General features: G+C 39.2%; 1 protein-coding gene across 9 annotated transcripts in view; it reads right to left on the bottom strand.

Annotated features, from left to right (window-relative positions):
- DAB1 (DAB adaptor protein 1) overlaps positions 1-21,475 on the bottom strand; it is a 433,753-nt gene that overhangs the window by 32,764 nt on the left and 379,514 nt on the right. For 7 of the 9 annotated variants that reach the window (XM_018072295.2, XM_018072293.2, XM_018072298.2 and 4 more), the window contains 4 exons: positions 6,031-6,162; positions 5,326-5,445; positions 4,695-4,733; positions 3,307-3,372 (listed from right to left, as the gene is read on the bottom strand). In XM_018072295.2, coding sequence (XP_017927784.1) covers positions 3,307-3,372; positions 4,695-4,733; positions 5,326-5,445; positions 6,031-6,162 — 357 coding nt within the window. The remainder of the gene's footprint in view (positions 1-3,306; positions 3,373-4,694; positions 4,734-5,325; positions 5,446-6,030; positions 6,163-21,475) is intronic. The other 2 variants (XM_018072300.2, XM_018072301.2) reach the window with 1 other exon arrangement.

The raw sequence follows: 21,475 nt of genomic DNA, 5'->3' as shown, positions 1-21,475 counted from the left end.
CCTCACAGAAACTGAATAACCTTTTCAAAAGACCTCTTCTACTCCTATCCTGAGAATGATTTGCTTGCCCTGGTTTTCTCAAAGTACTGGCCACTTCCACTAAAACTACCTATCACATTAGATATGTGGAACTGGTAACAGTGGAGCAATTCAATTTCATGGCAGTAACAGTCTGTTAAGAGAGAGAGCTGTAAGTGACAGTGTGAGAGCAGGAACCAGGAAGAGTCTATTTAGGAAGTGACTAGAAAGCTGAGTCTTCACAAAAAGAGGACAAGTATGGAAAGATAAACTGCTTCTAAACTTTCATCAGGATGCATTTATTTTGCTCTCTGGAAAGTTTTCCTTTCAGTCATTCTCCTCTTCCTCCTTCCGATTTTTCTATGAAGTCACCCCACTTTGCACATCTGCCTGCAGTTTATTGTGGAATGAACATTTCCCTGCACTATCAATCCCCCTTTTTTTATTCCAGTTTACATATAGAGAAAAGCTGACTCCTAATACACGACAGAGAAACTTCTCTGAAAGACATTCTTCTCTCCCAACGTGATACCACCTGTCTTCCTGCTGTTTTTACTTCCCATGTATCATCACATTTTTTGCATTGCTACTCACACAGGGGGTCCACAAAGGATTTCTGTTTTTCCTTTGATTAACAATACCAGCAAAGAGGTACCAGCACTGCTGCTGCTGTCAGCTCTGTCTGTGACAGGCTGTGAAACATTTGGATGTATTTGTATCTCACCAGCAATACAAGCATTGCAATTCAAAAACCTCCATCTCAGACTGTCAACTCCTCATGGAGCAGAACTTGCCTCTCCACAGAGACCAGTGCTGCTGCCAAAGACAACTCCAAACCACCTCCCAGAATCCCATCTCCACCTCACTAGAACACCAGGCAAGAGGAGAGATGCTATTAAGCCATCTGACACTAGATGAGAGGATTGGTATGTGCTCAGTGACTGAGTCCTTGCCTAACACATTACAGCAACTTACATAGACAACTTTAAAAGAGCAGACACAGAGAGTCTTCCGGGTAATGCATCAAAGAAAGGTGACAGACAGAGAAAGAATGCTTAAAAAGAAAATTGTGACCTCTATTATGCTAAAGAGAAATAGAAATTGTCACTTTCAGCACATATCTTTCATCTGCAATTCCCCACAGGGAATCTTTTCCACCAAGGGAGAAGTGCACACCAGCAAATGAAACGCCACAGCAAAACCAGCAGAAAGATTTGGTGAGGCTGAAGCAAGGTTGCATGAGGTTATTGAGCAGTTACACATGTAGTATGGGGAAGGTTTTGTAGTAAATAATAGAAGCTGCCACAGCTTTGCATCAAACTAAAAAAACCCCACAATGCCAAGCAAACAAACGAAAACACACACACAAGAAAAAAAGTAAAAATAAAAAGAGGACCTTTTCTAATTTGATTTTTAATAGTAGCCTGGATGGTTCTGAGAAACAATTTTGTCAGTGATCCGCGTGTAAAATCTGAACTGTGGAAACTCAGATTTACAGTAGCCAAGAGCTCATGAAGCCTGTGGGAAGCTCATGGCTACGAGCCAGTCTGTGGCAGCAATGCCTCAGCATCCATCAATTACAACTGATACCACAAAAAGACCCCTGGTTCCCTAATTTCAGCATTTGCTGTACTCAAGGTACTGCCTGTAGTAAATACAGAGGACAATGCTAGACTGCATATAGTCAGAGTATGGCATATTGATCACAGGTATTTTCTGTGCACCACTGTGGGAGGAAACACTTCATCACATCCAGATACTGTCAAATAAAGGCTTCAGCAATTCTCTGGTGACTAGTTCCAATAATACCAGTACCTTGAGATGAGGCAAGACCTCACTACCTGCTTATCATCTTTAATTTCCATTTTAAGGAAAAGAAATTCCTCCAGAATTTCCTCCATAAAGTCCTCCTGTTCATTGGGCCATTCCTCAGAATACAGTTCCAGATTGTTTTCCCACCAAGGTTCGCTCTAAGATCTACAAACACTGTGAGCAACAGCCCCATTTTGCTTCCTTCCACCAGTATTTCTCTAAAATGTCACTAAAAGCTCCGTACTTTGATGAACAACAATCGGCAGTTTTTTTCCCTGAATGCAGTTCTCATGGGATTTTTGTTTGCAGCATAAACCTGACAAATAGAGAAGTAATTTTTTAACATGCTGAAAACAGTCAAACTTTCAATACTGAAAATGTTCAGCCTTAGGCAGACTCTCACCTTGAGAGCTTTGCATGCATGCCTTGGTCTAGAGATGCAAAAAGATACATATTCCAGTGGGGGTTGTGGGGGTGCCAGGAGATCAGCAGAGATAGATCAAATGAATCTCATATTAATGACCCTGTAATGGTTATTTTCTAATGTTTAACCTGCATTTCCCTTTCTCACTCAGCTTCTTTCTATTTTGGCTTACAGTTACACTATCCTATCATTTTTTCTATTATCTTCCTATATTTTCTCATTACCTAATACTTTTCCCTTTTTTTTTTTATTGTTCTATCCTTGCTCCTGTGTACCTTAAAATCTTTTCCTATTTGCAGATCAACCTCTAGCACAGCTAGATGAAATTCTTAATCACTGCTTGAAACTCCTTCCCCTCCACACTAAATGATTTCCTTGAATCACAGGGTTTTTTACAGCATACAAAGATTTCTGTCTATCTTCAGATTTGCCTCTAGTATGTGATACAAAATGAATTACATTTTAATAAACCTTGTACTGATCCCTTGAGGATAAATTGAATGACAAAAGATTATTTTATATTACTTTCAATGCAATTTTTTGTCAGGGTGAAGAATGTGAGCTTGGGCTCTAACATAACATATGCACTCTGAAAATACTTTCCCTGGTCTGGGGGATATCCCTTGAGGACTCTGAGGTTTTGCTCAGTTATTTCCTTGGTTAGCCAGAAAGAAGAGCAGTACCATCAAAATTTCTAGGAATTGCTTGGATGGTCTGGCCTCTATGATATGCATGCTTCTCAGAATAGGTGTAAAAAGTTCCAAAAAATTAACAGAAAAAGAGAATCCACTATTTATCACCTTATATGGTGTATTCAAAAGCTTAAGACCCTTCATAAGTTGACAAAGTTAATATAATTTGTAGAAGCTGAAATGACAAACAACAGAAAAATCACATTGAGACCAGGCAGATAATTCACGTCATGTCACCAGAATGAAATACCAAGACATTTTTGTGATGAATGAAAACTAAAAGTGAACTATATATGAAATGTGCTTTATTAAATGCTTGCAATCGCTGCAATGGAAACACCGAAGGTAGAGATTTTATACCTGATAAATGTTTTCTTCCGTTTCAGGCTCACGGATCGGCTCGTGTCCAGCCTCAAACACAATGTACTATTACACCAGCCGCCAGAGAGGAAAAGTCAAAGATGAAACAGAAGGGAAAAAGGCGATTTGGAATTCCACGTCAAAACAAAGGCAGGCATTAAAGAAACAAGTTCAAAGTACAGGCTGGCAGCAGGACAACCAGTTTGTTGGAAAGCACCAGGTAAGGCTGTTTCATATTTCATAAACCGGCAATGAATAGCCCTAAATCTCCTCTAATGATCATTAGAGCAACTTCCTAGTTCTTTCTCACTAGGGAGACCGCCTGTGGCCCAGTATTAATTTTCTGAAGTCAACATGAATTTTGCCTTTTTTACATAATGGCAATTATTTCCACATATATTTATTATCTATGAATAAAAATGCTAAATCCAAGCTGGGGGAATAGGCTGGTGCACATGGGACAGGGCACATGGCAAAAGGCTGTCACAACATTTTTAATTTTCAGGTTCTTGCTTTATTGTGAAGAGTACAGAGTAAAACTCCTGACATTATAAAAGCTGAATAGTAATTTAGGGCATCCTCATTCTTATCATCTTTCTTGCTGCACCTCAGGCACTGTTCAATATTCACTAATGCTTGAATTGGTTCCTTTCACGTGCCTCCCACTGATATGCCTAAGTGGAGGAACACAAAATCCCCAGGAAAAAAAAAGTCAACTATTGCATATTTTTGTTTCAGCACAAAAACATAAGAATTAAAGTACATCTTTTTCTTCTTCACACTCAGTAGGGTATCAGACATGAATATATTGGCGTATTTCTGATAATCATCTTTGCTCCCAGACATTTTGCTTGGATGAAACAAGACTTAAATTTCAGATCTGTTATTAAATTGTAACCCAAACACCAACAAGGGAGTGTGTTACAACATCAATGTCACTGTTGTTTTTTTCCAAATATTCACCCTCTGAATTAAATTCTGGCTCCACAGAAGACAAAAACAAAATGTCAACTTATTACTATCAAAACGAGATGTCACCTTCCCTAGTTCTCAAAGTAGCTCCCTTTCCAGTTAGAGTTTGTATTAAAGAATGATGACAAATCTAATTTGGAAACTTAAAATCTGGATGTACAAGCCACATTTTAAGTAATATTTATGACACATTAATCCAACTGAACATATTCTATTCTATTCTATACAGACACACAGTGCTATTACTTACAGCTTAATCTCTAAATATGCTACTTTCTATAAAAATCTTAAAGGTTTCTCACAAGACCTATCTCGGTAAGTTTCAAAACATCTTGTTAAAGGTTTTGGCTGTGTTTGAAGATAACATATATCTAGTCATTTCTGAAACTCCAAGGCCATACAGCTTCAGAAATTACCTGGTATACAGGATCTTCTACATCTTCTTCCAAAATTGTCTACAGCAAAGTAAGAGGACAGGCAGTAAAAGCAAAGAACATAAACAGCAGAGATAAAAGAACTGTACTCAGAAATTAAAGGACAGCAAAGAAATAAGCAAAATTGGCAGGTAAGTATATAGTTTTGTTTCTTTAGGATACAGATAAAGTCACATTAGTGCACAAAGTAACTTTATTCAAGTTTCATCCGAGTTTAACAATCTGCACCTCGTTTGCTTTGACTCAAATACACACATTCAGAAATATATTTAACCTTCCCTAAAGTATCAGACACTGTTAAAACCTGACTTACAACACTGACCTTCATTAAGGTTTTCCTTCTGAATTAGAAGAAACACTAGGCAGGAAATGAGCAGATCATTTCCAGTTGCTAAACAGGTTCATCACACCCCAAGTGACAGCTTTCATCACTTTAATCCTACGTCTGAGCTCACGATGGCTGTTGGGTTCACACTGGTCCGTTTGAAGCCAACACCGTTCAAACCCATTGCTGTTAAGAAGTGCTGAGGATGCTCAGTGCCTCTTTGGAGCAACTTGGGGGGATACTTCAAACCAAGCTTTTCTTGGCAGTAGTCTAAGCTTATTCGTGTACCTGGTATACCGCTTGTTCACACTGTTTGTCCTTTTGTGCCTTTTTTTCCATTTCTTCCCTTTGTTTCAGTTCATAGATGAGCTGAAACAGGTCTCTCAAGTCCAGGATTACTGGTTCAGCCTATGGAAGCAAAAACAGGAAGGAAAATTTCTGCATGGGAAAACATACACCTCTTATCCCACCCTGCTGATAGAGCAGTTACAGCATCTCCACAATTGAACCTCATACAGAATTAATTTCTACCTTAGTATCCAGGCTTGGGTTAATTTCTACTGAACTAACTATACTTGAAAATTAATTATAATTATAGTTATGAATATAAAAAGCATTATAAATATAAAAGGCATATGCATGAATATAAAGGCAAAATTATTAGCGGTTTCACATCCGACAGAATTACAGTAGACTATACACAATGTAGGTTTCAATGAATACAGGAATATAACCAAACTTATCTGCATCCAGTCTAGCTTAGCCAGAAAGGAAAACAATAAGAAATGATCATGAAAAACTGGAAATAGTGAAATACATTCCCTTTTGCCCAAGCTGGTTTCATTAACTTGCTATTTAGGAACATCTAAGCAGACACTCATGACTAGTGTAGCAGAATCAGATACAACCCAAGATTGGCCTCTTGAATAGCTTGCTATGAACAGCTTTTTAGTTGAGTTACATGGTAGAAAATGACAGTGATTTGATACTTACTGCCTGGGCTGTTTTTATTGCCACAAATCTATGATTCCCCTCCTTTCCACATACATATCCGAACGCTCGGTGGTCTGTGATATCCTTTGCGATGTATGAAATTTCATGAACTGCATGGTGATGCTGTAGTAGCTATTAAAAAAAAAACAGTAGAGAATTACATCAAAATGTTGGATTAAAAAACAGTATAATTTTTCTTTCATCAGTGCTTTACCTGGACCTCAATTCACCTATGGAATTCAAACAAACAAACACATCCTGGTATCAAAACCAATTAATATCTGAAGTCTTTAAGCCTGGTTTTTTCTCAAAATCTAGAAAAACTTGACTTGCTTTAGTAAGTCGACTAAGAGCTTCCACTGAAGATTTTTCTTGGTGTCTTTTAGCAAGATATAATTAAATAAAAAATGTGCTTCCTAGTTATTACCTACACAGCATCTGAGGCACAGAATCAGTATTTGTAGGTATATATATAAGCAGGGGCTGCAGATACCTGTAGCTTCATACAGGGTGACTCTGAGGCCAGGCTGCTCTGCAGGAGCTGCAGAGCTACAACTGAGATCTCCAATATCTCTAAGAATTGGTACCAGACCTGCTTTATCTCTGCAGCACTCAACATCAGCCAGTGAGAGAGATTTCATTTCAAGCAGTAATAGAACTATAAACAATTATTTTCCCCAGAAAACTAATGGAAATGCAATTATTCAACTTGAAATCATGCTAAATGCAAAAGTTCACATTTTACTTAAAATTCCACTTTGGTGAACTGTAATAATAAAAAGACTCAATTTTGTTTTAAATGTATGAGTAAAACTCTCCTCAAAGTCAGGACACAAATCTAAGACTCCTATAAGCATCTCTTGTAGTGCCAGAATCTTTCTCACTCTGGCCTAAATAGTATTCTATTATCAAAGTAATAGAGAAGTATTTCTACTTAGAATGATGTCCTTGAAAAGCTTATCTAAAACAATCTATTATTCAATTTCTACCTTCTGATATATTGACCTGCTCTTATATCCTCTAGGGATAATGCTATTTCTGAGAGCAGGCAAAGCCTCACAAAGAATTCTTTTGAGGTCCAGATTCCTGCTGGTTTTGAGAAAAGCACATTTTGAAAACCAGCATGGTATCCAGGCAATCTCTAAACAACCAGTTATTTTTAGAGTTTTGAAAAAACCAAACATTTTAAAATTCAAAAGCAGAGAGGATGTCTGTGTGTGCAAGAGAAAAGGCTAAGCGTGTGCAGGGCAAGTGACAAGCGATGAGACTTCTGTAGGACAGGGAGTGAAATCTGAAAGGAGAGGCAGCCTGCAAGAGATGGATGACTCCATATAAAACAAAAGACTGGACATGTTTCATTTTCATTTCACAGTAAATGGCTCTTAACATCCCAAGATCAAGATTGCTTGCTCGTAGGAGAGTAGAAGTGTTGCCATTGACTTCAGGCAGAATGTGGCTGAGCCGAAGGTGCACTTCAGGCTCTCCCGGTGTGTTAAGCGTTTAAAATTAATGAGAGGATCTTACTTAGATAATACAGGGATATTGATTTATTAGAGTTTTTTTGAAAACCAAGTTACATGCTATCTGTTACAATGAAATGAAATGTTCCCATCTCTCTATTCTGCATATGACAGGGAACGTTATCTCTGGCTCCTATTAAATCAAAGTCCTTTGACATTGCTTTATTGATTGCCAGGCAGCATTTTGCACTGAAATTAAACTGTGATCAGATGCCTCCTTTGTGGAACTAAATTTGAAGACCACCGTATCACTCCCAACGTAAGACAGCAGATGGAGACCCTCCAATTTATTTAGGAATCCTCACTCACTATTACACTTTCAATGGTTATGATATTTTACATACTGCATCAACAGAAGTATAAATTAAGTAAAGGTGACTGCAACATTATCCTTTTAGGTATTTTACTGGATGGCATGTCTAGGAAGAGTTTTTCATTTGTTTGAGGGATACTGAGTTGGAACATACACATGAAATGCAATGTTGCATGCACACATCTGTACTCAAATGTAGATATAAACATTTCTTTGTACATGTTTTTTCACAGTCCTTCATTCACCTAATGTGTCCTTTATACATATTACAATATTCTATTATTTAACAAGTTCCTGATTTTTTGCTCTTGCAAAGCAGAAATGGGAATCCTGTTGCAATCAGGAGAGATTCACCACTGTAAAATGAAAGATCAGGACTGCATCCCTTCTGTAAATATTTATTTAAGGACTCAGCCTGCCCAGGACCCTGCAGAGCCCTTCACAGCAGTGAAATGTGTGCTAGAGCGAAGGACAGCAGAAGGGACAGCATGAGGAGAAACACCATCTCATTCAGTCACCCAACAGAGACAGACACTTGAGGTTATCTATAAATACTCTTTGCATGTTTGGATCAGATGTGTGTCTGATGCATTTGCATAGATTAATCTGTCCCATTAAATGAGGTCAACCAAAAAAATGTTATGTTTATCCCTCAGATTGTAACTGCTCACATGTAGCCACCCCCTCGCTACTTGATATGAAAGGAAATGAAACAAAAGCCACACAAATTGCTTAGAGCAGAATGGCTGGTCAGTGCTCACACACTGATCTGCCCCTCTTTCTCTCCATCCTCTTTTTTTTAATGTATTTAGTATTTTCAAGTCTTTACCATGACTAAATCCTGTCTCTAGTGGTCATAAGCACATAAATGAATTATTTCATAACTTGACACCCCTGTATGCCAATGCTGATGGATTCCATCACACACTATTGGGTATTTTTACTGTATCTGTGCCGAGAGCTGCTACGAACCATTTACCAATTCTTAAGTGAGGTATCAAATTGTTTTGGAGTGTTGCAGTACAACAGAACAAATTATAGAGAAGACTTAATTTGTATTATGGTTCAATACAGTCAATTACATACTGCAGAGATTAAAAAGTAATTTAACATTTAAGTTTCAGTTGTTAAAAACAATCCACTGCCTCCAAATTATTTTAGGTCTCCTGTGACTTTTAGTTATTGTTGGAAACAGAGATTTTGAATGGAAGCACAGATAAAGTCTCAAACTGGCTAAGAAGACACTCTTCTGATACACCAGGCCTTCGTTTTAGGTTAAACATGACATCATAATCATACTTTATTCATACACTAGAAAGTTTTTGCCTGGTGTTAAAATTAAAAAGTCCAAAATACCCACCACCACCAAGGCTGCTGTCTTGCCTCTTTTCCTTAAGTTTGCTCTGGTCTCCCCCACTGGCCATTATTTTCTCTCCTTGTCTCCATTCTATCGCCCGCTTCTCCTCTTCCCCCAGGTTGCTCCCTGTACATCACACTGAATTGATTTAGCTGCCTCTGAGATCTGTAGCATTTCTAATTTCCCTCAGGCTGCTTGGCACCTATCATAAATTTTTTCACCCCTTATCCTCATCTTGCCCCTTTATTTCCATGCTGTAGCCTCCAGTGCCACTAAATCAATTAAGTCAATCAATTAAGTACTTGGAGGGTCCAGCAATCATGTCAAATATGTGAGTTAGGTGGCATGAGAAAGTCACTGCTTTACTATCGCTATTTCTCTTTTAATGAGGTTGTCTATTTAGTGGACCCTGGGGCACAGCGTTAAGAGCCACAACAAAAATACCCTGCAAGCTGCAAAGCCTTCTAGAAAAGCTGCCCCACCGAATGCAGGAAGCAGGTTCCACACAGTATTATATCCATAAGGACAAGTTTCACAGGGATTTAGTCTGCACAGCCTTTCACCTTGAGCATCTAAATGGTGAATCTGGTTTCAAATAAGTGGGATCAACTGGCAGCTCCACCAACAATAGTTACTGGGATACTGGGAGACAGACATGGACCAAGCATCCTTGAGTTTCTATTCCTGCCTATTCGCTTCTACCACATTTGAATAAGCAGCAATACACTTTAAGTGTCACATAAAGCTCCCCAAACATCAAAGTTACCCATCAAATTGCAAAATTCTTAATGGATTAATAATAAAATAAGTTTGTGGACTATAGACTCAGTCATGCTGCTGTCTACCTTCAAGTCCCCTGTATTCCAACTCAGCAGCTTATAAGGAAATCAGGTCCTGTACGTTCAGGAATACCACTGAAAAAATCACAGAAATTGAACCTCATATGGAAAATTAATGGTAAAGCCTTAACAACAAGCTTAGCAAACCTTAAGTGCAACAGGACATCGACCATTACCTACTGCAACACATTCAGTGAAAACAATGACTTGTAAACCACGTGAGTGGTTCTGAGATTAATTTTATCTCATTGCTGCAAGAAATGTGGGTGTGATGCAGATGATTCTCCCTCACTACACCCAGGAGGCTGCTGTGTTTCTTTACAGGGCTCAAGATGTGTATGCTATAGCACTTGGTCAAATGTTCTTCATGGCCATTTCCTTACAATTCCTGTTTGTTTTATCATAGATTGGCAGGGATCAGGGGGACTACAACTGGCCACAGGCATTTCTCCAATTGCCTGTGTTTGTGCTGCAGTGCTTCTCTGCTGTTTTGTTAAAATGCACTTATAGTAGGGTGGTCTGGAGCTGCTCATCTCCACCATAAACACCCCACAGTCCATACAAGTGCCCATGGCAGCAGGGTTGGAATTTGATGATCTTTAAGGTCCCTTCCAACCCAAACAATTCTATGACATGAAACACTTAAAGTTATGAAGATTTCAGTATTTGGGAGGCATTTCCTGGCACTGGCCAAGATGATCAGTTTTGGTCATAAAAAGAGTATAAATGGAACATACTAACAAAGAGTAGGAACTGAACCCTTTTGCTGTAGGAGACTGAACATGTGCTATGTCCTACTCAGCCAAAATGAATAGTCCAATCCTGAATCTGAGGCAGAGCCACGCATGGAATGTAGGCCGAGCAATAGGTTATGGACTTTCCATCTGCAAAAAACCCACTCCAAGAACAAGAGTAGAAAAGGAAAATGTAACCTCTGGAGCGTTCTCCAGGCCTGAAGGGACTTCTCAGACAGCAGCCTTTAAGCCTGTCTTCACAATGAGAGAAAATAAATCTGTCTAATCCCTGTGCTTCTTCCACACACACTGATTTTGCAGACAATAACCTAAAGAAAGACTTTCCCAAGTGCCAACTACTAAAAGGCGTTTCAGTGCGCAAGCTTTGCAATAAAAACGCTTGGCACAAAAAAGCTCCCTTTGAGATTATATGCAGATCAAAGCTTGGTCTGTGTATCACAAAAGGGCATATGAAATATGGTGCTGATAAAGAGAAGAATCAAAACAGATTTAGCCCCAGTTATCACAGACTCAGTCCCTCCAGGGGGTCAGCTGTCTGGCTGTGACACAGCACAGCACCCAAAGACGTGTAAATTTAATTTCCTTTTAATAACAGTAACAATAATAAACTCTTAAGAGCCATTCTCTTCCTGCAGCCAAGGAGACTGAAGGAAAAAAGATTATTTGACTTCCCAAGCTTACATGGCAACGCACAGCTGAGTCAGGAGGGACGAAAGTCAGTGAGAAAGAACATATGTGTAAGGATAAGCACATCTTCAAGTGAAGGGCTACACTCAGCTCAGTCTATACACTCCACTCTAAATAAAGAGAAGCACTTCACCAAAGTACCCCAGGTAGGAGCCTGTTTGGTTGGACTCAGAAAAAGAGCTTAAAAGGGTACTTCAGCCTCAGCTAAAATCCAAATTAATCCTTACCATTACCTTTGCTTGATGAAAAACGTATCCTGCTACTGCCTGTATCTTACCGGGGGAGCAAGAGTAGCAAATTCTTAAGAGAGCAGAGGCAAGTGTCCTTGTTGGTGCCTCCTGGGACAGACACACAGGGATGCTCTCGGCTGGCCTGGCACTGTCCTCACCCCAGACCCCTGGAGTCAATTAAGGCAGCAGGACATAGCTTTGCCAGCACAGCAGTCTAATTGTGATGAATGGATCTATGATACTGAGCTAGCTGGATGCTCCAAGAACCTAATTTGTGAAAGAGAACACCACTAAGGTAATAAACTTCTGTCCAGCTCTCATAATTTGTAATAATGTCTGACAAAGACCAGATATGAATTTAGTTATTGTTCATCGTCTTCAGAAGCAAATGCTAAGTTGCTCATGCAGAAGATCCATTTATTAGATATATGAATTTGGAAAGGAACAAAACAAAACTGGAATGCACATATGGCCAATTTCGTATCTTCACTTCAAAGGTTTTTCAATTTTTTATTGTACCAGGAACAAAAGTAGCTAGTTAAATCCAAAACCCTTGACCAATTACTATTAAGCCCAAGTTATATTTTAAATATGTACTTGCAAATATTCTTTCAGGACAAAGAAAATCCTAAAGGGCAAGGAAACATTTTCATAGAGCTTTGAAAAGACAGATGTGCTACACTAAAGCCGTGATGTTGGGCCTCCCATGAGTCTTGTACTATTTTCTTATTGCTTCTGCATCAGACACAGTCATTGTTTTGTCAGGGTGGTTAAAGCAAAGGATTTGCACATCCATACCAAGAAGCAGCAAACCTGACCCTTGATACCAAAGTCAGTGGCCCCACTAGGCCATAAACAGCTCAGCAATGCAATGTGCCCAAAATTGCAACTGAATCTATAGGTTGCAGTACATTGCTCTCCCTTGCCATCTCACTGTTTCAATGTGCTGTACAACTAACAATACTTGCCTATAAGGTATTATGACATTCTTTGGGATGGCAGCTGCCCAGTGGCCACTGCTGGGTTCCCAGGGCTGTAACAAATACATAGGAGTGTATTCCCCCTTAGCATCCACCTCACCACCTTCTGCAAAACAGTCAGTAGAACAAAATAGCCATAAATATGCCAATATTGCCCTCTTCTCTCCAGTGAAAGCTTTCACACAGCTAAAGTGCACCACCTTTGACCATGCCTTGTATTTTTTCCTGATAGACTCTGATGACTGTAAGACTCTTAGTGATTAAATCTCGAATTGGAAGGAGCACAATTACAATATTCAGTAATGAGAGAGTTTGTTACAGCATCACTGAACCTCTCCATATTTTTACTGTGTTCATCTTTGTAGCTTGTGAATGTCTTTTGAGCAGCCTTTACTTTTTACAAGGTTCTTTTGTTCCTTTACACCAACATTTCTCACCTCCTGAAATGCTTTTGATTTACAAGAACAGCACAAGAAATTCCTTCATACAGCTCCTTGGAGATATGGAGGTAATTTTTTTTTGCTTTAACTGTCTCAGATCTTAACTGTTTCAGATTCAGCAAGCATTATCAGTCACCCTCTTCTTGCAGCCTGTGATTTGAAAAACTCATCAGTGAAAGGCAGCCGCTGATTCTCTTGATTTGTCATGCAAACCCCATAAAGCAGAGCTTGCAAAGATCACAAAAACCCTACTCACACTGGCAATGCTAAAATTTAACCTGCACTGAACAGTCATCAAACAACAACTTCCTTGAACCATAAATCTAGTTGCACAGTGTTACAAACTTTACTGGAAAAGGGGAAAAAGGACAAGGGGGATTTATTTTATATTTCTCTATTTATCTCCCAGATACTCTCACTAATTTAGTAAGACTTTAAAGGGGGTTGAGAGACAGTACATGTACAGAGTAAAAAGGGATTCTGTGAATTCACAGAATTATACTGTGTATAATCAGTATGTTTGTTGTGTTCATGAGCCAATTGAAAATTACGCAAAACAGACGAGAATTTCAGGACACAGTTTTTATACCTTTCAAATATAAAAGTGATTTCATAATCAGAAATAAACCAAGGCATAGATGTAAGACATCCTGTGTTACACAATGATAGACTGATTTCAGTGGCACAGTAAAGAACTGGACAACAACCACTCAGCCCAACTCTTCCTCTCTAACAGCTTAATTATCTAGTGGCCAATGTATAATTCTACAGCAGCAGCTAAAGTTGACATCCTGAAATCTCTCTTCCACAGACACTGGTTTGGTTATGAGAAACTTGAGTTTATCTTTCATATTACAGACAGCTTTTCAGCCCACCCTTCTCTACTACTACTTTTGCTGAAATTCATCATCATGAGAAATCTTCCTGGTTCCCAGCAGAGACGTCTGAACTGCTGGATATTTTTTTCCAATGCAGAACAGGCCTGAGAGGCTATGGTAGATGTTTTGAAAAGACTAAGGAACAACCTCTGCCTTTACTGTAAGATCTCAGATTATTCCATAACTGGAGGTGTACAATTGCAGAGCATTCTGCAATTGAAGGTGCTGAAGGCTATTGATGGACTTGAGGTACCTGCTCGTTAGCAAAAGATGACTCTGGAGTGATGGGTTTTACAGTTCAGAAACAGCATCATGAACTACCTATCCTGGTCATAAAGACCATGACATTTTGTTTTCACTCTTCCTGCAGAAGAGAGTAAACCTTTTCCTTTGAGTTACAATTGCTCATATAAATAAGCTTCAGAGAATCCCATAAATGGGATCATTCATCAATAAATCCTTCATTTGTTCAGGTCCCACAACAGACACTTCACCTTGGATATAAACCATCCATAGCAACATGACAAGTGTGCACAGCACTTGAGCCCTAAGATATGAATAAAATAAAATGTAAAAGACAAACCTCAAAGAGACTCTAAAAAAGAACAAAGAACTTGCAGGTAATTTTTTGCTCAATTTTCTTTTTTTCTGCCCCCTGCATTATCCCAAGGTAGGAATTTCTGGAGCTGCACTTAGTAGGTGCTTGGCACATCTTGTTTCAAGAGTTCTACATTTCAACTCAGGGAATAGGGAGTATTTGTAACATCTGCCCTGGCACCTTCCAAAAGAGATCCCTAAAGCCCTCATTTGCACATTGTAATGCCCAGAGTTGTTTCTTCCCTGCCCATTTTCATGTAAAGCAGGCTTAATGTTTAGTTTTAGTCTTCTGCTACTAATTGAAATCTCTAAAAGCAAACTTTGATTAACACTCTGCACGCAAACCTGGCTCAGCTGAGAGCACAGCTCAACTCTGTTTGCTTTTCTCTCTCCTTGCCTTAGTTTTCTGTCCTGGCCATGGGTGTCACACAGGGTCTGCCTTTCAGAAAAGCTCTCTGGCAGTGCTGCCCTCACCTTCTACTTAAAAGCATACAGTAAGGCCTTTCACAGCTTTGATGAATGGATGCTGGCTTGTTTTCTACTACTTATTCCTTTCATTCTCCCCCTCCTTTACAACTTTTGTGCACAGCACATCTTCTCCTAATCAAACCTGAACTTACTCATTACTTCGCTCTCATCACTGCTCAGCCCTGAGCCTTATGCACATACAGGTTACACACACACGTGCTTTTCACTTTAAAGCACTTCCAAATTTCTGTATCATCCACAGGAAAGCATTTGGCTAATTAAAGATTGCAGAAGGCTGCATATAAAACCTTTTACAAACCAACTTGGCCTTTTTAAAAGCAAGGACATAATCAAAAAGTTGGGTTCGAATCCATATTTTGACTATCTAAAAAGAAAAAAAAATACTTTGAGCTATGCAGAGCCAGGGCTAGGAGCCATACGTAGTATTTTCAGATACCTAGACTTCTTATTTGCTTTAAATGTCAAGGCACTCCAATTAATTAGTGTTCTGCCTCACCTATTCACAATGCTGCCTTTGAAATCAGCAGGAATGTCGCTGCAGAGCACAATGACGCAGAGTTAGGATGGGACCCACAAAGGATTAAGAAGTATTAACAGCAGAGACAGGTAGAACGCAACAATTCAGGGACACGTCAGGCACTGCTGTAATTCCACGATTACCACTGGGCGCTGGGAGCACAACAGGAGATGCTGTTCCAGCCCCCGGGGCTCTGTGACACAGGGCTGCCCACATGCTGAGCACACAGTGCATCCACCACAAAGGTCATGGAGTACAACGATCGCATTTAGGAGGACAACTTCTATGCCCAGTTATTTTTATATCAAGCAAAGCTCCATTGGTATCCGAAATTTATTACTTATTCAACCAAAAGATGGGGATAAAAGCAGGTATCTGTATTTGCTAAGTGTTGTTAAATAAGAGCAGCCAGTGGCAGTGGTCTTGCCTCCTCCTTCCACAGGACCACTTATGACATAAACTAGGAGGGAAAATAAAGCTGTTTATTTACCTCTATCAGACTGAACAAAGCTCTTGCTGACTTCCCTGTAAACACAAACATGTTCCTCACGGCAGAACATCATCTATCAATTTAATTTCCAATAGGTATCTATTACTATCATCCTGCAAACTCCTGGGATAAATTTAAAAGTAATCCTTCCTGCAGTTTCCCTCTCCCATTGCCCTGACAGTGAAGGACATCTGTCCCCCTTGCATCTGACCCCAGCAGTAGGAGAGGTTAAACAGCCCAAAATGTAGCACAGGAATTCAGAAACATCCTTGGTACTATTGCTTCTACCAGGGCAAACCCAAAATTGCAGAGCAGCCTACCAGATAAAATGCACTGAATAGGAAGGAAAATCACCAGCACACCTGGGGTGTAATGTTTCCCAGCCATCTCCACCAAGGAACACTGGATTTCAAAGGGGGATGTAACTTTTTGTTCTGGTACCTGCTGAAGGTCCCCCACTGCTCTCCAGGGAGGTTTCAGAGCATCTCAGCTGCCTGTGCTATTATTATGTCAGCACTTCTCTTGCTAAATCCTTTCCCAAGCAGTCTGCAATACAGTCATTGTAATTCCAGGTGTGCTGAAAATGGGCCTGAAATTTTCCTCTACTGCGTGATGCATTAACCTGTCTTAAAAATGCCAATACTTGCACATAACTCTGTATTTCGGGTGCTCTTCTATAAGACAAAATTGCAGCTGGAAAAAGGAATATGGCTCTGCTGGAGACAGCAGGACCACAGCGTGCCATTCACATCCTAACTTATTTATCTGGATCAAAAATGGGTAGTGACTACAGGCAAACCTCCCTCCCCCCCTCAGTATAACTCTATACTATGACTTTTCTGTCATGGGACAATAGGAGGGATCCTGTGCAGCTCCACTATGTAACAGGATCCATGACGACAAACATGTTGACTTTCAACTTCTTAGCAAAATTCACCCCTAACTCTGGTTAAGCATACCAAACATTTAAATTATACAAAATCAGAAGTGTTGGCATGTAATTTTTACTACAACAGCTCTGCACACAGATACCCATCCCCATATGCAATGGAAGCCAAATGGCAATTGGGAATATGCCAATGTTCATAATATCTATTATTCGGAACTATATAAATCACTGTTGTAACAATGTAATAGTGAGATTCTCCATACCATAAAACAGAATGCATGTAAGCACTACTTCCTTTTCTTAAATCCATCCTGGGGTGCTTGGATTAAACAACAGGAGGCCAGATACAGCCAAATGAGACCATCACTAAACTCACAAAATCTCATTTTCTGCCTCTTTGAAAGCAATCAACTTTTTACCCTTTTCACACTGAAAAAACATAACTACAACAAAATCGCACAAATTATTTCAATTTGGATAAAATGTCTGGAATAGCTTTATTTTATCTTCATGCCAATTAGGGTCAGAAATCTCACGAGGCAGTTCCTGCAGATTCTGACCACAAGAAGGTTGAACTCAGCTCCGGATCAGAGCTTTTCCAGATGAGAGGAATGAGAAAAATTTCAGCCTTCCTCTGTATGCCAAGCGTTAGGAGGGAAGACATAAGGTTCAAACCAAAGCTCTACATCCCCAAGACTTCACAATGTACAAAATCACACCCAAATTTTGCCTTCTGGGTTCTTTTTTTTCACAGGAACAAAACTACCATAACAGATAGGGCTTTTACAATCCTCATACAGCAAACTGGGCATCTAAAAATGTAACTCTGTGAGCTTGTGGCTATTAAAAATCCCAGTGGAGCACTCTGAACTACCCAAACTGTCCAGGGCTCAGTTTGGAGGGCCAATAATAAATGAATTACAATAGTCAATAAGGGATGTAATTAAGCCAGTAGGTTCTTCTGACATTTACATTTTGCTAACTGTCAAACGTTATTCATGAAATGTGTTATTGTTTCCCTTTTGAAGTATCAGAAGACTATAAATACCTTGCAAGAGTAAAATGCAGGGTGTTAAGCCCTCTACTCTGCCATATTCTAATTAGACACATTTATTGCATGTAGAACAGTAAATGCCATGTTTTACTGTTCATATTTACAAGTAGAAAGATGGAAACTGTCAAGGAACACAGAATGACTCCCAGTCAGCCAGAGGGATCTTCTGCAGGCAGAAGCTGAGGACAATGCACAAGAAAGGCCCCAAATGTCACCATTTTCAACTGCATGTGCAAAATTTGACCTTGCTCTTTTTCAGTTATTGCTCTTTACTGTCATTATACAGTATTTCTATCATTGTAGTCCTTAAAAGTCCTCAGCATGGTCCAAGACCCAACATTTCTTAAAAAAATTTCCTATAAATAGGTAATACTGATTAAAAAAAACTGAATTAAAAAGGAGTTTACACTTTAATTCTAACTTTCGAGAGCTAAGGACCAGATGCCCCTCAGGAGACCTCTTGGATGCAGGACTGCAGTAGCTCCTCCTCATAAACCAACAACTTTGTAGTGTGGGAGTGTTTTAAAGAAAAAACAAGGAGGTACTGCATAAACATGTGTAAAGAATTCCTCCAAAGTACGATGGGTAAGATGGGAAGAGACCTGGAGGCAATTATTAGGAAAACTGAATAAATGAATGATGAATGACAGACTGATTCCTTGAAAGCTGGTAAGAGTAAAGGCAGCCATGAAGAGCCTGGACAAAACAGTTCAGCAAAGGGCTGATAAAACAGAGAAGGCAGATGCAGCATAGGAATGCAAAGGGAAGTGTGACACGGTCAGAAGAATAAGCTGAGACAGTGATCTTGGCAGTCATAATGGATTTCAAAAATAAAAGCCAAATTTGTCAAGAAAAAAGAAAAGGATAACAATTGAGACACGAGGTGAAGAGAGGCAGGACTGGGTTTTAACCGTAAGCATGACAGTAAATGCTGTATTTCAGAGCAGGTAAGGAAAACTCTGCAAGATCTGGAGTTACCCTGGATTTAACAATCAAAAACAACACTGGGTCAAAAAGGCTGCTGAAGCTACAGGGCTGAATAATAGATGATGCTGATAGTTTCCTCAACTCTCTGAAAAGGAGGTCAGAGAGAGATCTTTGGGAGTCACGATTAAAAGGCCACATTAAGCTTTAACTGCTGTCTAAACATGTAAAGAGAGGGCTGGAGAGACAGATCAAGATCTGAACAGAAGACAGAGTTGGTATCGTTTGTTTTGACACAATAACCAAATCTATAGTTGCAAATGAAATAATTCTGATAAAAAGCATGGCAGGAAGAAAAAGAGATCAAGGACAGAGAATACCCAGGAAATCCCAGATGAAAATTGCAAGGAGAGAAACTAGGGACACAGGGGTTAAATCCAGAGACAAGAGTCATGGAGGCCAGGTGGAGGACTTTATGCAAAATCAGCTGATCAGGTAAGATACTTTCAAAGTACTGCACCTGAGATGAGCCATGAAGAGGCCAGCAGGAAGTTTAGGAAGTTTGGGAAGTTTCAAAGACAAAAACCACCTCTGGGAGCCCCAGGCAGAGACTATCAGCAGTCTCCTGGCCAGTACCACACTCTGGCAAACACAAAATTCAGTTAACTAATCACACCATCTCTCCTGCTCACTGCAGAGCAAGTAGAGAGCAGAAGGAATTAATTCCTTCCTTTATTTCTATTTTTAAGTATTCAGAGATGCTCGGTGATAGAGACTTGACAGTTTGACATTTCATCTGCTCCAGCACATGTGCTTCAAGGAATAACTACAGATCCATAATCGTACCTCGATTTCTGGTCACAGATGCCAAAACCAACAGATTTCCAGTAAAGTCAAGAAGTACCTTTGGTACATTTTAAATGAGGTATTTTCTGCCAAAACTGAGAATTTTAATCTTGTTAAAATTTTCTTTCAGCCAAGTTTAGCTGTCCTGTTAGCAATCTATCAGCATAATTAACACCATCATTCACATCAAATAGAGAAGAGCAGCAAACCCAGGGGTTATCAGCATAAACCTCTTGGAACATGCTGGAAGCTTTATAGAAAGAACTTTGAGAAATCTGTGCATTAAAAGGTCATGAGAGCTCAAAAGTTCAGGAAGATGGGCAAGATGCTGGCATCCAAAACGCTGTTTGGAACATACCAGTGCCATAACATTATCTCAATAGAAGAGAACGACACGACCTGAGGACAAACAGACTTAAGACTTAAAGCAGAAACATAATCACCAGTTCTGTGGCCATCATGAAAAGGAAAATTAACTTTTTTGTATGAAATGATACAGGTAAGGTCTAGTCCCCCTTCCATGGAACAGGGAAGTGCTATTCACTGAGAAACACCATCTCAGGTAGGTAAACCTCAAAAACAATAAAACAAAATCCTCATCAAAGATAACGAAGGTTGGAGTAACAGGTAGGTAACAGTAACAGATAGTCAACATGGAATACATGTATTTATACATACAGTTTTCCTTTCTGGATTTCATACTAACAGCCTGAAGAAATTGTCTACAAATTAAATTCATAAAACCTGAGTAACACACTGCAATACTTCTCTGTAATACTGTAACCCCATTAGATACTTTTTTTCCTAGAAATTTTACAATCCCACAGGTTGTTAAAGATATGAGTTAATATCTCTGAAAGACAAGCCAGTCCCTCTAAAGTGCAGAACAGACAATGCAAATGAAACTCACTTTTAGGGTGCTACACAGGACAAAATAGGAAAAAACTGGTGAGATGACTGTCATCTTCATCAACTGGGTTACAATCCATCTGTTCAGGGTATTTGCCATAAATAAACAAGATACTGACACCAATCTATCATGCTTTTTGGACAATGGAGGAGTCTAGATAAATAATAAAGCTACAACAATACCTCATACAGAGCTATATATTATGGCATATTCTGGTAATTTGCATATCCATGATTTATTTAAAATTTTACTTTAACAGAAATAATACTTTAAAGCCAAATAGTAATTTTTATCTTATTTCTTTCTCACAAAGTCTGAGTTTTCCATTAAAGTCAACCAGAAATAACAAGAGTTTAAAAGCACAGCTCACTGCATGAATGTAGAAGAAAATGTTTTCCCGAGCATATTTTATAGAATTTAATTATTAGTTTCAAATACATTTTTGGAAAGTAATCTACAGTAAACAAAGATTTATTGTCACATAAATAAACAATGAGACAATTACAGGCTCTTCATGGAGCCCATATTAGTCACGCACATCTAATGAAGCATTACTAAGCTATCACAGGGAGATGGCCTGATGTGTGTGATTAACAAAATAACACTCATAAATAGCTAAGCAACAATGATGGGCCTTTAAAAATTTTGCATACCCTTCTATATGTAGAGTTATGGCTTTTGTTGCTTTCTAAAGAAATCACCAACCACTAAGTTCCACCCTGAAAAGGAG

This window comes from Manacus vitellinus, unplaced genomic scaffold, assembly GCF_001715985.3.
Source record: "Manacus vitellinus isolate BGI_N305 unplaced genomic scaffold, ASM171598v3 scaffold_21_pilon, whole genome shotgun sequence".
NCBI classification, from domain to species: domain Eukaryota; kingdom Metazoa; phylum Chordata; class Aves; order Passeriformes; family Pipridae; genus Manacus; species Manacus vitellinus.
Note: the sequence above shows the minus strand (reverse complement) of the source record. Positions and strands in the feature narration are given on the sequence as shown.